Genomic DNA, 14,922 nt, shown 5'->3' on the forward strand with positions numbered 1-14,922 from the left:
AGAGCATCCTGACTGGCTGCATCAATGCCTGGTATGGGAACTGTACTTCCCTCCTTAGGGAAGTACAGGACTCTGCAGAGAGTGGGGTTGACAGCCCAGCACATCTGCAGATGTGAATTTCCCACTATTCAGGACATTTACAAAGACAGGTGTGTAAAAATGGCCCCTAGGATCACTGGGGACCCAAGTCACCACAACCATCCTGGCTACCATCCGGGAAATGGTACTGCAGCTTAAAAGCCAGGACCAACATGCTCCGGGACAGCTTCTTCCACACCAGGCTATCAGACTGACTAATTCACGCTGATACAATTGTATTTCTGTACTATACTGACTGTCCTGTTCTACATACTGTTTATTACAAATTACTATAAATTGCACATCTAGACGGAGACGTAAAGTAAAGATTTTTACTCATGTATATGAAGATGTAAGTAATAAAGTCAATTCAGTACAAGTGACAGGAAGAATCTTGGTCTGCTAACTGAAGTGGACAGAATCACTGGCTTGTTTTTAATACTGCCCTATATTAAGTAAAAGATCCACATTGAAGTACTGCATGTGAACTTTCAACTTAATTATCTTACTGTAAGTAGAGCTTTCACAAAAAGATACAGTAATGTTTCAATAATGGATACATTGGAACTTGTTTAATAGTGATACGATGAAGTAATACCAGGTATCTCAGAATTATACAGAAGCACTGCCCAAAAAGATATTAAATTTCAGAAATTTAAGATAAAAAAATTAAATTTTAAGGCAAGAAACTGCATAGTGGTACCTTGCAACAATAGAACATGGCTTTATGTTCAATGGCACAATTCTAGCAACTGTATTGCTCGAAACGTTTAGATTACTGAATTGTTCTCATTGAAAAAACTTACTTTATTGCAAAATTCCCTTTGAATCAAAAATACACCAGAGTGACTTTGTTTTAAACAGTGGCTTAAGGAGTTTTTTTGTTGCAAGCTAGTTAGAGCCAAACAGTGCAACTTACAAAATAATTATATTGATGTTAGCTATATCATAAATTCACAATGATTTCTCAATTCACTGATCCTCCAGACACTCTTCAGAAGTTCCAGAATAAGGCAGTACTGCTCAACTTATGGCACATTACAGTTGATCTACGTTATATTTTATAGAATGTGCTTGGTTTAATGAAAGAAACAGTCCCAGTATTTTAACAACAGTGTTACGTTTCCTATATTCTTCATGATTTTTTTTACATATCTGAATCTGCATACATTCCATTTATTAGATAATCGACTTGCACATAGTCCTTCCTTTTATAGCTTTCAAATGCTTTATGTGCAAACAATATAATACTCACTAAGAAAAACAATACTCCAAATATTAGAATGGCCATTAATGAGCTTGTGTCAGCTAAATATTTGATTAGAGCTCCGGCAGGCACTGAAGGAAAGACATAACTCTTCCCATTACTGAAAGCAATCGTAGTTCTGCTTTTTGTTTTTGGTGACTGTGACACTCCTCCGGTGATTGTGCTTGCACTGGTCCATGTCTGCTTTTGCTCTGTGTCTGGGATTAGCTTTGTTGTAGAAACTTCCATTGGGGTTACAGTGGTTAACTGTGTGGTCAAAGATTGGGTTGTTTTTGGTGTAGTAATTGGGGTAGACCGAAGGGAAGTTGTAGTACCCTTTAACTTATTAGTTGGTGTCACAGATGACTCATGTTTGCTTGTTGGAACTGGTGTAGTCTTATTACTATTAATAATTGATGTAGTACTTTCATGGGGGCTGGACACTACTGAAAAATTTGCAGTTGATGCTGTAGTTATTGATGACACTTCAGCAATGGTTGTTATTGAGTTGCTTGTTGTTGGGGCTGCTGTTGTCGTCATGGTCAAGCTTGGTAAGGAGGGTGAAGTACTGGAACTGGTAACAGTAAATTGTTTGCCTGCTGCTGACACTGTTGCGGTAATCTTAGTGGTGTTCGTGTTGGAAACTTCACTTGACTTTGTACTTGAATTGGTGACGGCTGCTGACCCTGTTTTATTGTCGCTTGTGTAATTGACTGACGATGAGTTATCTGCATTTGGCACAGTCTTATTTGCAATATTTCTTACACCCCTTCGCGCACGGTGCAAATTCTTGAGTGGTGAATATTTTCCTAGAAAACAAACAAAGAACTTGAAAGCATTGAGAATCCAGCCAGTTTAAACATGGCACATTAACTCATTTCCAAATGATGATTGTTTTCAATGTCACATCTGATTGACTGTTCAAATCCTTCCATTCATCCATATAAACAGGATTGAGGAATGATTCTTACTGAATACACCATTGTAACCTTTCAAAGCAGGAAACTTTTACATCCAGGTGTGAGGTACTATAATAATCTACTGATGGACCTTGATAGTGGAATTTGTCTCTCTGTCAAGGGAATTATATCCATGACAATCAGAACATAAAATATACAAAAACAATTAACTTTATACAGAGACATTAAAAAGCTTCAAATTATTCTGAAGGCAACTCCCCTGGTAATCATTTACATTCCAAGTGATGTGCCAACAGACTGTCAAAAAATTACTCAATCTTCTGGCTTTGAAAATCATCTTGCATGGCTTTAGAGGAGCAGGTAGTACAAAAGTAACAGTTTCTGCACTTACCTATTTGCAAATCCTTAACAGCTTTCACAGCTGCTTCTTTACAGACTGATATATCCAGACAGCGTAAATAAAAACAGAGATTTTGATCTTCTTCTATCACCACCCAATTACACTTCAAGCCATCTACAAAAAAAGGTAAGAAAAGAAAATCTCAGCGTCATCTACATTGTTATTTAATCTTTTACCTCACACATTTTAAAAACATATAACAAACACACACACACACAACTAACTTTGATTGTTCATGCGGAGTGTTGCTATTTTGTCAGGATTAAAACTTAAATTAACCCCGACTTTTCCAAATGATCTTCAAAGAAGTGATGCAATGCATCCTTTAAGATTAGAAGTTTAAAGTTCAAAGTAAATTTGTTATCAAAGTGCGTATATGTCACAGTATACAACCACAAGATTTTTTTTTTGCAGGCATACACAGAAAATTTAAGAAACACGATAGAATCAATGAAAGACCACAGCCAACAGGGAGGACAAACAACCAATGTGCAAAGGGCAACAAACTGTGTAAATATGAAAGTTAAAAAATAATAAATAAATAAGCAATAAATATGGAGAGCATGAGATAAAAGGTCATCAAAAGTGAGCCCAATATTTGTAGGAACAGTTCAGGAACGGGGCAAGTGAAGCTGAATGAAGTAAACTCCTATGGTTCAAGAGCCTGATGACTGAAGGGTAATAACTGTTCCTGAACCTAGTCGTGTGCATCCTTCTTCATCATGGCAGCAGTGAAGTGGACTGGGTGGTGGGAGTCCTTGACCATGGACGTTGCTTTCCTGCAACAGCACTCACTCCATGTGAATGTGCTTAATGGAGGGAGGGCTTTACTCATGATGGACTTTGCCTTATCCATTACTTTTTGTTGGATTTTCCATTCAAGGGCATTGGTGCTTCCATACCAGGCTGTGATGCAGCCAGTCAATGATCTCACTAACATGCATCTATAGAAATTTGTTGAAGTTTTAAATGTCACGCTAAACCTTTGCAAACTTCTCAGGAAGCAGAGGTGCTGCTGTGCTTTCTTCGTAATTGCACTTACATGCTGGGCCCAGGACAGGTTCTCTGAAATGATAACTGATAAATTCAAAGTTGCTGACCCTCTCCACCTCTGATCCCCCGATGAGGACTGGCTCATGAGCCTCCAGTTTCCTCCTCCTGAAGTCAATAACCAGCTCCTTGGTCTTGCTGACATTGAGTGAGAGGTTGTTGCTGTGGCACCAGTCTGCCAGATTTTCAATCTTCCTCCTATATGCTGATTCTTCACCACATTTGATTCGGTATATGACAGTGGTGTCCTCAGCAAATTTAAATATGGCATTGGAACTGTGCTTAGCCACACAGTCATAAGTGTAGATTAGAGCAGGGAGCTAAGCACACAGCCTGTGGTGCACCTTTGCTGATGGAGATTGTGGAGGAGATGTTGTCAATCTGAACTGATTAGTGTCTGCAAGTGAGGAAATCAAGGATCCAATTTGCACAAGGAGGTATTGAGACCAAGGCCTTGAAGCTTATTGACTAGTTTTCAGGGAAAGAATGTTGAATGCTAAGCTGTAGTCGAGAAAGGACTTCCTGATGTATGCACCTTTGCTGTCCAAATGCTCCAGGGATTAGTGAAAAGCCAATAAAATTGCACCTGCTGTGGATCTGTTGTGACAGGAAACAACCTGGAATGGATCCAAGTTGCTTTTCAAGCAAGAGTTGATATATTTCATCATCAACCTCTCAAAGCACTTCATCATAGTAACTGATTTAGGTTACCATGTTCTTCTTAGGCACAGGTATAAACTGAAGCCTGCTTGAAGCAGCTGGGTACTTCAGACTGACGAAATAAGAAGTTATGTGAACACTCCAGCCAGTTGATCAGCATGTCTTTAGCACTCGGCCACGTACTCCATCTGGGCCGGATGCTTTCCATGGGCTTACCTTCCTGAAGGATGCTCTCACCTCGGCCACGGAGACCGAAATCACAAGGTCATCGGGAACTGTGGGAGTTTATGAAGATTCCTTCATGTTTTGACAGTCAAAGTGAGCATAGAAGGTATTGAGCTCATCTGGGGTTGAAGCCTTGTCATCTACAGTGTTGTGCCCTAGTCTTTGGTACTCTAGATTTTTAATATACATTTTGCTTTAGATGTTTATTTTTTGTCTTCTACATTAGTGTGTCAGTAGAAAAGACTACATTTTAGATTTCCAAATATTTATTTTCCAAAAAATTAAATGTTTTGGAGCAATTTGTGTATTTTGTTAAACAAAGTAACACATTAAGTTATAGACAACTTTTTAAATTATAACTTCATTACTTTATGGGTATATAGCCCAGTGCATGATTAAAGAAAGATAACAAACAGGTGCTAATGATCAATAACATGAGTTAAATGTGTCACGCCTGTAGCCCCCTCCTTTGTGAGAATCGCAAAATCACTATTGATTTGGGTCAGGAGACCCAGGAAATGAGAGAGAGACGTGCGAAATGTTTTGTTCCCTGGCGATATAAAGCAACGGGACACGGCCGTTGTCTCTTGAAGACGAACTTGTGTATTGCTATACTATGTTATGTGGAAGCCCTCAGGCAAAGTGGGCTGGTTGACGGAGGGATTGCATCACCCCCAACCTGATTGACATCTGAGACCCTGTGAGTCAGGATAAAAGAGGGTCTGTGGGAACAGCCCCTCAGACGCACCAGAAGAAACGCTAGCGATCCCGTAATAGCGGAAGCCATTGGGAGGAGGCCACGTGCGTTCGGTTCCATTTGCCCGGAACTGGTGGCTTTTACCACGGAAAAACAGCTTTTAGCTAACAACGGGGAAACCAACTCCCCATGACTCGAAGGATTGGCATCATAAAAGAACTGGGCAAGTTTAAACCGTCTCTCTCTCAAACCCAAAACGCTGCAGCTTGAACGAACTAACAGTGACTTTTATATTTCCATCGGACAATACATTATCCCCTAGACAATGATAGAGCTATTTCTTATTGATTATTATTATACCCACGCTTTTAGATTTAGTATTGACGACGTATATTATCTGTATGTTTGCATTGATCTTATTTTGTACCCCTTTATCAATAAATACTGTAAAAAATAGTACTATCAGACTTCAACGGATCTCTGTATCTTTGCTGGTAAGTGACCCAGTTACGGGGTTCGTAACAAAATTGCGGTTCTTGTCTTGAGATTTGACACCAAATTGGGAGGCCAGTGAATCGGGCTTGTAAGTCCAAACTTGGATCTGGTTATGCAGGTAGCCAGACGGGAAACCAGCAAAGATGGATGTGGGTGAATTTATAGAAAACCTGACTCTGGAGGCGCTAGAGGTGGCCACCAAATCAGACTTGATAAATTTGGCGAAGGGGTTAAACCTCGCAGAGGTGAGGTTGTCCATGAAAAAGTGGGAGGTGCGAAGGGCAATAACTCAGTATTATATTGGGAAGAATGTGTTTGCAGCTGAGGTATTGGAAAATATCCCTGAAAAGGTACCAGCTAGTGGGACGGCTCAGTTAGAGTTGGAGAAATTAAGGTTGGAACATGCAATTAAGTTAAAGCAGTTGGAGGCAGCTGAGAAGGAGAACTAAAGGGCTGAGAGAGAGAAAGAGAGGGAAAGGGCCAAGAGAGAGAAAGAGAGGGAGTGTGCGCTCCAGCTAAAGGAGTCAGAGGTGAAACGGGAGCAGGAAAGAGCTGAGAAACAAAGAGAGCATGAAATTCAGTTAAAACAGCTGGAAGCAGCTGAGAAAGAGAAAGAAAAAGCTGAGAAGGAGAGGGAGGCAGAGAAACAGAGGAAACATGATTTGGAGATGGAGAAGTTATGGCAAGAGCCACGAGTTCAGGGGTCAGACCGAGAGGAGCGGTTCAATGTTAGTCGAGAGTTGAGGTTAGTACCTCCGTTCGAGGAGACGGATGTTGATAGTTATTTCTTGCTTTTTGAAAAGGTGGCAGTGAATCAGAAGTGGCCCACATATCAGTGGGTGGTGCTATTACAAAGTGTGTTAAAAGGGAAGGCACAGCGGGCAGATATGGCGTTGGCCATGGAGGAGAAAGAGGAGGAGAGTTATGACAAAGTAAAGACGGCCATTCTCTGGAGTTATGAGCTAGTACCTGAGGCGTATAGACAAAAGTTCAGAACTTTAAAGAAAGGGTGGAATCAGACGTATACCGAGTTTGCCTATGAGAAGGGTGTGCTCTTGGACCGTTGGTGCACAGCAGAGACAGTGGGGGAGGATTATTGGCATCTCAGAGAGTTAATTCTGATTGAGGAATTTAAAGGTTGTGTTTCGGAGGATATCCAGATGTATTTGAATGAGAAACCGAATAAGTCCATCTCAGAATTTGCTAGGTTCACGGCTGAATATGCCCTAACCCACAAGACAAAGTTTTCCTCGAATAAAAGTTCCCAGAGAGACCGTGGGAACGATTGAGAAAGCCCGTTGGCTGAGGCAGAGGTCCCGCTGGGAGCTAGTGGTAAGGTTGAGGGGGAAAGGCCAGATGGCCAGAGATTTCCGGGCTTGACCTGTTTTAATTGTGGAAAGGGGGGCATATTGTATCTAGGTGCTTTGCTCCGAGGAAAGAGACAGGAAAAGGGAAAGCAGCAATCCCTATCGGATGTGACGTGGTAATCATTAAATCGACAAGAGAGCCCTGGGTAGACAGAGTATGAGAAGGGTCTGAGACTTGTCTGTCAGACGGAGCCATGTCTGTGAGAGAGGGAGTTCCAGTACAGATCTGGAGAGATACGGGGGCTGAGCTATCGTTGATCAGCAGTAAGGTACTAGATTTTGGTCAAAAAATGGGAATGGTAGCTGTGAAAGGAATAAGCAAAGGGACAGAAATGGTTCCCTTACATAAGGTCATTATGGATCGTGAGCTGGTGTCTAGACCAGTTGAAATAGGGGTGCGATCAGAATTCCCGAGAACTGACGTGGACGTCCTTCTCGGTAACGATTTAGCAGGTGGTAAGGTTTGGGCAGCAATGAAGCTGACAAGCCCGCCTGTGAGTGTTGAGGTCCTGCCCCTAGATTCCAAGAGCTATCCCGCATGCGCGGTCACTCGCAGCATGTCGAGAAAGGCAGCTGAGAAAGGGAGCAATTTATATCCAGCCAGTTTCGATTTGGCCGAGACGTTTTTACCGACCCTGTACCACGAGGGTTTAGAGGGTGGTAAAACGAAGAGTAGTAAAGTGGAAGAGAGTAAGGGAGAGGAGGTAGACCTGCCCTTAGCGAGGAGAAAAGTTCTAGAGGCAGAAAATAAAGATGAGGAACCGATAGAGCGGTTAAGAGGTCCAGAGTTGGACAGGGATGATCTGTCTGGTTTGGCAGAACTGTTTGAAGAAATTGAAAATTCTAAAGGTGTCCCTGATAATGAAATGAGGGCAGTCCTAGATGAAAAGGGTGCCCTTGCCTTGAAGAAGTCTGCTGGGTTGGCAGATGAGGTTGTTTCAGCCCGCGGGGTTGAGTTTACTCCGGAAGGGAGTTGCCTAGAGAGTAACTGGGAGGACCAGGGGAACTTAGAATTTGAAAAGGGTATGGGTATTGAAAGCCTGGAAGAGGCAAATGTCCTGTTTGAGTGTGTCCTAGATGTGGATGCACGTGGTACTGAACCTAGTAACGGAGCTCAGAAAAAGTCTGAGGTATTTGATTCAGTTGAAAGTGAAGGCCGTCCTTGTGGGTCAGATAGACTTGGTTCAGTGAAGAAAGGGTTAACCTTGGTAATAGTGGGAAGTGAGAGTTCCCAGGTGTTTGTGCTCGATGGTGGGTTAAAAGTTAATGCGGAGACCAAAAGTGGGGAGATAAATATTATTATTGAAGGAAACGGGAAATATGTCATTCCCAAATTGAATGAAGCAAATTTAAAACCTGCAGATTGCTTACAGATTAAGGCGGAAAATGACGGCCCCCCCCCCCGTGCTATTGTTATTCCAGAGTGTGGTGTGAAAAGGCAGAATTTGAAATGCTGCTTGAACAAAGAGTTCGAACTGAAAACTAATAGCCTGAAGGGTCCTGAAAAGAAAGCTAGTGACCTGTGTAAAATTAAAGAATTGGGTGGAAATTCAGAGGATGGTCTAAGTTTGGGACACAGTGTTGATAAAATAACTCCTATGAAAGAAGCGGGCGAGAGCTTATTTCGCCAGGGTACCCAAGCTCCCCACGTTGGAACTAACCGGAAAAGCGGTGACGGTTAATGGGGACGCCATTTTTAATAGCAAAAGCCAGTTTTACAGGATTTCGACAAAGCCTGTGAATAATGAAGGCAACCCCATGGAAGCCTGCCTGTTAAGTTTGAAAGCAACAGAAAGATTAGTATTTGCATGAACTTTTGTAGATACATGTAAGCTAAGATCACCACTCCTTAGTTTTTGTTTGCGGAAGGAAAGAAATAAAAATAGGTGGTTATTAAATTGAAGTCTGATGTTACAAGGCTTTAGTAAGGTACAAGATGTTAAGATATTAAAGGAAGTGACACTGTGATCGTTAACTGTTTAGATGCTGAATTGAATGTATAACTGTATTACTCTGTAGTGAAATGGAAAAGTTGTATTGTGTTAGATTCTACAATCCTGTAAGACTCTGTACTACTTCATTTTAACCGCTGGTGACAACGCGTTGAAGAAAGGGGGTGTTACGCCTGTAGCCCCCTCCTTTGTGAGAATCGCAAAATCACTATTGATTTGGGTCAGGAGACCCAGGAAATGAGAGAGAGACGTGCGAAATGTTTCGTTCCCTGGCGATATAAAGCAACGGGACACGGCCATTGTCTCTTGAAGACGAACTTGTGTATTGCTATACTGTGTTATGTGGAAGCCCTCAGGCAAAGTGGGCTGGTTGACGGAGGGATTGCATCACCCCCAACCTGATTGACATCTGAGACCCTGTGAGTCAGGATAAAAGAGGGTCTGTGGGAACAGCCCCTCAGACGCACCAGAAGAAACGCTAGCGATCCCGTAATAGCAGAAGCCATTGGGAGGAGGCCACGTGTGTTCGGTTCCATTTGCCCGGAACTGGTGGCTTTTACCACGGAAAAACAGCTTTTAGCTAACAACGGGGAAACCAACTCCCCATGACTCGAAGGATTGGCATCATAAAAGAACTGGGAAAGTTTAAACCGTCTCTCTCTCAAACCCAAAACGCTGCAGCTTGAACGAACTAACAGTGACTTTTATATTTCCATCGGACAATACATTATCCCCTAGACAATGATAGAGCTATTTCTTATTGATTATTATTATACCCGCGCTTTTAGATTTAGTATTGACGACGTATATTATCTGTATGTTTGCATTGATCTTATTTTGTGCCCCTTTATCAATAAATACTGTTAAAAATAGTACCATCAGACTTCAACGGACCTCTCTATCTTTGCTGGTAAGTGACCCAGTTACGGGGTTCGTAACAAATGAATTAATCTGATCAACTGAAACAAAAATGGGTGCAAAAGGAATCAAACTGGGTGAAGGACAACCAAACTAAAAGGTGGGGGTGTGACAGATGTGTTAGTATAACTTTGAAATCATTAAGTCTTACACCACAGTGAGAGTGAGCACAGCAACAAGACACAAGTTGGTCATTCTGGATCAGCAAGGTCTCTCCCAAGCAAAAATTTCACAGCAGGCAGGACTTTCAAGATGTGCTGTCCAAGCTCTTTTGAAGAAGCACAAAGAAATGGGAAAAGTTGAAGACCAGACATGCAGTGATCAGCCATGGAAACTTGAGAGCAGCAGATGAAAGATACATCAAACTAACCTCCTTTCAAATTTGAAGAAATTCTTCTCTGAACTCTCAGAAACCACTGGAACCTACAATCTGGAGAATTATTGTCAGAAGTGGTCTTCATGGAAAAGGAGTGCCATTCCTCCAAAGTAGAAATGAAGTGAAGAGATTCACCTGTGCACAAAAACTCAAGGACTGGGATGCTGAAGAATGGCAGCAAGTGCTCTGGACTGACAAGTCAAAACTTGAAATCTTTGACTCAAGGAGGAGGCAGTTTGTCTGTAGAATAACTGGAGAGTGCTACATGGATGCAGCCACTGTGGTAACATGGTGGAGGTTTCCTCTAGGTTTGGGGCTGCATTTCTGAAAATGGAGTTGGTGATCTGGTTTTTAATGCTGAGAAGTACAGGCAGATTCTCATCCATCATGCAAACCATCGGGAACGCGTCTGATTGGTCCCAACTTAATTCCACAGTAGGACAATGACCACAAACACACGGCCAAGGTCATAAAGAAATATCTTCAGCAAAAAGAAGAACAAGGAGTTCTGCAACAGATGGTATGCCTTCAGAGCCCATATCTGCATTTTGTTTCTTCAAGTTCAAGGAAACCACAATGTGAACCCAAGGTGCAGTGCACTAGATTGGAAATACTGCAAGTGGATCACTGTATAGACAGCTAGGGTTGCTGTATGGTGGAAAGGGAAGAAGTGAAAGGACAACTGCCATGTTGCCTGTCGTTGCAAGGGAAAGTGCCGTAAAAAAAGAGATGGTTGGTGGAAATGGACGAGTGGATCAGGGACAAGTGAGATCCTTCTTCCTGCTTTGCCCTTCTCCTCTACCATTGTTAATAAAGACCAACATTTTATCACATTTAATTCCTGGATGTCTGTTCTCACCCTTCCTTCACCAGGACACCATACTAGGGCCCTCACATTCAACAGAGCATACTCCACAATTTCTCACACCTCCAAAGAGATTCCACCACCAGAAACACATACCCCACTCCCCCCTTTTCAGCATTTCACAGGGGCCATTTGCCGTGGCCATTCTTGTCCTATTGCAATGTGGTCTCTTCCACATGGGAGAAATCAAATGCAGATTAGCTGACTACTTTACAGAGCTCCTGTTGAGTCTGCAGGTGTGATCCTGAGCCTACCATTTTAATTCTCCATCTGAGCTATTGGTCTGTAGCCTCCTGTACTGATACACCGGGAAGGAGTTTTAGACGAGATCTGAGAGGCAAGTTTTTATTTTGATGAAGAGTGGATGATATTTGGAACACACTGTCAATGGTGCCAGTGGAATCAGATATAAAAAGAGGCATAGGCATAGAAGAATACCGTGCTAATGTGAACAAATTCATGTTTATAGGCAAAAAAAGTAGATAAGGGTGAGTGTGCTGAAGCTTCTGTGTCTGTGTTGTATCATTATATAACTATGCAGCAAAGGCTACAGGATCATATCATCCCAGCTGTAATACTTAACATTAACACTCCAGGGTTCCAGCAAAGCTGTTCCAATACAATGTAATGTAGATGTCAGTGGTGTTGATGCGGAAAATTATTCAGGTGTGTTCTCTCTAATAAACTGAGGGCACATCCATTGGATTAATTATCACCTCGTCAAACTACATGCAAACTATGTCTGTGCTATCGTGGAATATTTATGCACCTGTAATTTACTTTGATGCCAAGACTAGATTTCTGCGGGATCATCCTGGGTTCATCTTAGCCTTGGTCTAAAGGGAGCAAATTTTCAGAGGCAAAATGAGGGAGATTGCCTTTGATATTAAGGCCCATTTGACTAAGGGTTTCAGAAAACTGAAACTGAAATGAAAAGGTAAAGGAAAACCTGTGGAATATACAACACACAAAGGAAGACGGTTGTGACTGTTGGAATTCAATCATTCTGCCCCAGGACTTCACTGTAAGGAATTCCTTCAGTTCCATCATAAGCTCACTAGGGCTGAAGTCTGTTAATGACTGGACAATGACTACTCTGTTTGCATCTCTTCAGGATAAGAAAGGGTTCAATGCCTGCATGCAGCAAACTAGACAACAGTCAGGAATGGGCTGATAGATGGCAACTAAGTGTTGCATTACAAAACTGAGCATCGCTGACAAGGCAATGTTTAACCACCTACCCCTAATATTCAAAGGCATTAACTATGTCCTGTGCCCCACCAATCCTCCAGGAGTTTCCACTTACCAGAAGCTCAATTGGCTGCAAATATACCATGTCTAAATGGGGAGATCTGAGCTCGATATGCTGCAATGACCGACATCTCAAAGTCTTTCCACCATCCACAGGACATAAGTCTCCATGTGGAATACACTTCTCATCAGGTCACGTGCAACTCCAACAAGGCCGAAACAGCTCAGTTAACTGGTACCCCAAGCATCACTCTAAATCTATATTCTCTCTACTGTTATTGGCATTGCTAAAACATGGCAAGATTACTGGAAAAGCACATCCCAACCCTGCAACCAGTGCCAACAAGGACAAGGGCAGCAGATGCACGGGATCACCAGCCAGCTCATTGCTGGATTTTATCTATATTTAATATTATCTACAAAGTTAAGTCTGCTTTTGATCAATAATCACCTCTGCTGATTTGCATTTCTCATGCACGATCAAGATTATTGTTCAAAATTAACATTTTTGCTCTAATGGTATCCATAACAAAAACTCACAACTCTTATTATTTAACCACCATAAATTAAGTTATGATCATGTTTTGTCTTGGATATATAATATGAAGCAGGAAATATTGAGTCTTACATTGTCCATTATATAAGAGGAAATGCATACTTGAGCATATCCTGAGCATTGAGATAGAGGTTCTGCTGGCTAACATTTTTGTTTAAGTAATTATTTAAAATGTACTACATTTGAGCCTTTTGGGAGGGAAATGTGATATCAGCATTAGCAAATATTTTTACTTTTAGCAGATGGGGCAGCTGCTGGCAAGGACAATATTAATGGCTATCCCCAATAGGCCTTAAAGCTGCCTCCATAAACTGCACCATCAATCTGGCAAAGTTTCTCCCACAATTTTGTAGGAAAGACAATTGTAGGACCTTGACCAACATTAATGAAGGAATGGTCATATATTTCCAAATCAGGCTAAAATGACACCTGGGAGGGGCACAGGCAATAGGTGATGTTCCCATGTGCCTAATGGCTTTATTTTTCTTGGCTGTACAGATTAAACATATGGGGTCTGCTTTCCAAGAAAGTTAGCAAGTAACAGCAGTGTATTTTTGAGGCGCGCGCGCACACGCGCACACACAGCCCCCCCCCCCCCCCCCCACCACCAAAGGACTCAAATGTAACTGCATTTTCTGTATAATTCAACAAAGAATCCCTTTGGGTTTATAAAAACTTAAAATAATGATAAAACAGATTTATTAATTCTTTATATGCATTCTCAATTAGGTAATAAGACACCTAATTGGAAATCCCTATAAAATACTTAATAATGGGCAAGCATATGATTATAGGCAAGCTTATCATAAGTGTTATTGGTACCAGTAACAAAATAGTTCGTTAATAGATTATGCTCAGCGTTCTTTGGTTTACGGGGTACTATTAGGTAAGATTTGGATCTGAATTATCAATATTTGCCATTGTTGTAGAAGTATTAGTAAGTTGTTCTGGGAGCATTCTTCGGGGTTCACAAAATAGTGACAGTGGGAAGAATATTTATTAGCCCTTTCGCTTTTGCTCGCTGAATTCTGGTTATGCCTCTTGACTAGTTATTCCCCATGGAAAAATATATTTCTTTATGCTAAGTGCACTTCTGTTAACACTCATCTTTTTTGAAACTCACTGTTGAACATTCATAAAATGACAAGATTAGGTAACATTACTTCAAAGAACATAAAACATTTCACTTGCATTCAATATATATGTAGATTTTAAGATAGTTTTGCCACCTCAGCCATTATATCTGTCTAATAAACAGTTTACGTATTATCTATGCATATTGACATACTTTACCTTCGTCAGTAACAAATTCACAAGTTCTGTTACATTCTTCTCCATCACTGACAGGTAGGAATTTTAGTACCTTGATTCCACTATCTTGTAACTTATACATTGAGCTCTCAGTTAAAAAGCAAATTGACACATAAAGAAACAGACTAAGAGGAGTCCACATTTTTGAGGAAATTCCTTTTGGCCAGAACTGCTGTATTAAGAAATCACAGGTCAATTGCGTCAATGTTCGTTTTTTGGTGAACCTAGAAAGAGAAATAAAAGATATTAAGAATACTGTTGCAGATTTTTTCTTGATACAGTGTCACAGAGCAAGAAACCTATGGTGCTTAATTACTACCTCCAGTCAGTCTCACAAGCTTATCCTCACTTGGGCCCTGAATCTGGTTGTGTAATACAATTCCAGTGCTGTTACTAGGCATTGGAAACTGCCTGGCAACAAAGCTTGAGGGTAATGAAAAGCTCTGAGTATAATTAGATCTCCAAAAGTGAGATAAACCTATCACCAAAAATATTTTTCTATGGACGGTCCAGCCTTACTAGAATCCATCATTTTCACAAAACTAATAGAACATC

General features: G+C 41.3%; 1 protein-coding gene across 5 annotated transcripts in view; it reads right to left on the reverse strand.

Moving 5' to 3' along the window:
• Positions 1–628: 628 nt before the first annotated feature.
• The window catches only part of wu:fa25f02 (uncharacterized), a 76,362-nt gene continuing 62,068 nt past the window's right edge, over positions 629–14,922 (reverse strand). For all 5 annotated transcript variants that reach the window (XM_059975887.1, XM_059975891.1, XM_059975888.1 and 2 more), the window contains 3 exons: positions 14,350–14,591; positions 2,636–2,758; positions 629–2,133 (listed from right to left, as the gene is read on the reverse strand). In XM_059975887.1, the coding sequence (XP_059831870.1) occupies positions 1,226–2,133; positions 2,636–2,758; positions 14,350–14,591 (1,273 nt within the window). In that variant the 3' untranslated portion in view covers positions 629–1,225. The remainder of the gene's footprint in view (positions 2,134–2,635; positions 2,759–14,349; positions 14,592–14,922) is intronic.

Source organism: Hypanus sabinus, chromosome 7 (genome assembly GCF_030144855.1).
Source record: "Hypanus sabinus isolate sHypSab1 chromosome 7, sHypSab1.hap1, whole genome shotgun sequence".
NCBI classification, from domain to species: Eukaryota; Metazoa; Chordata; class Chondrichthyes; order Myliobatiformes; family Dasyatidae; genus Hypanus; species Hypanus sabinus.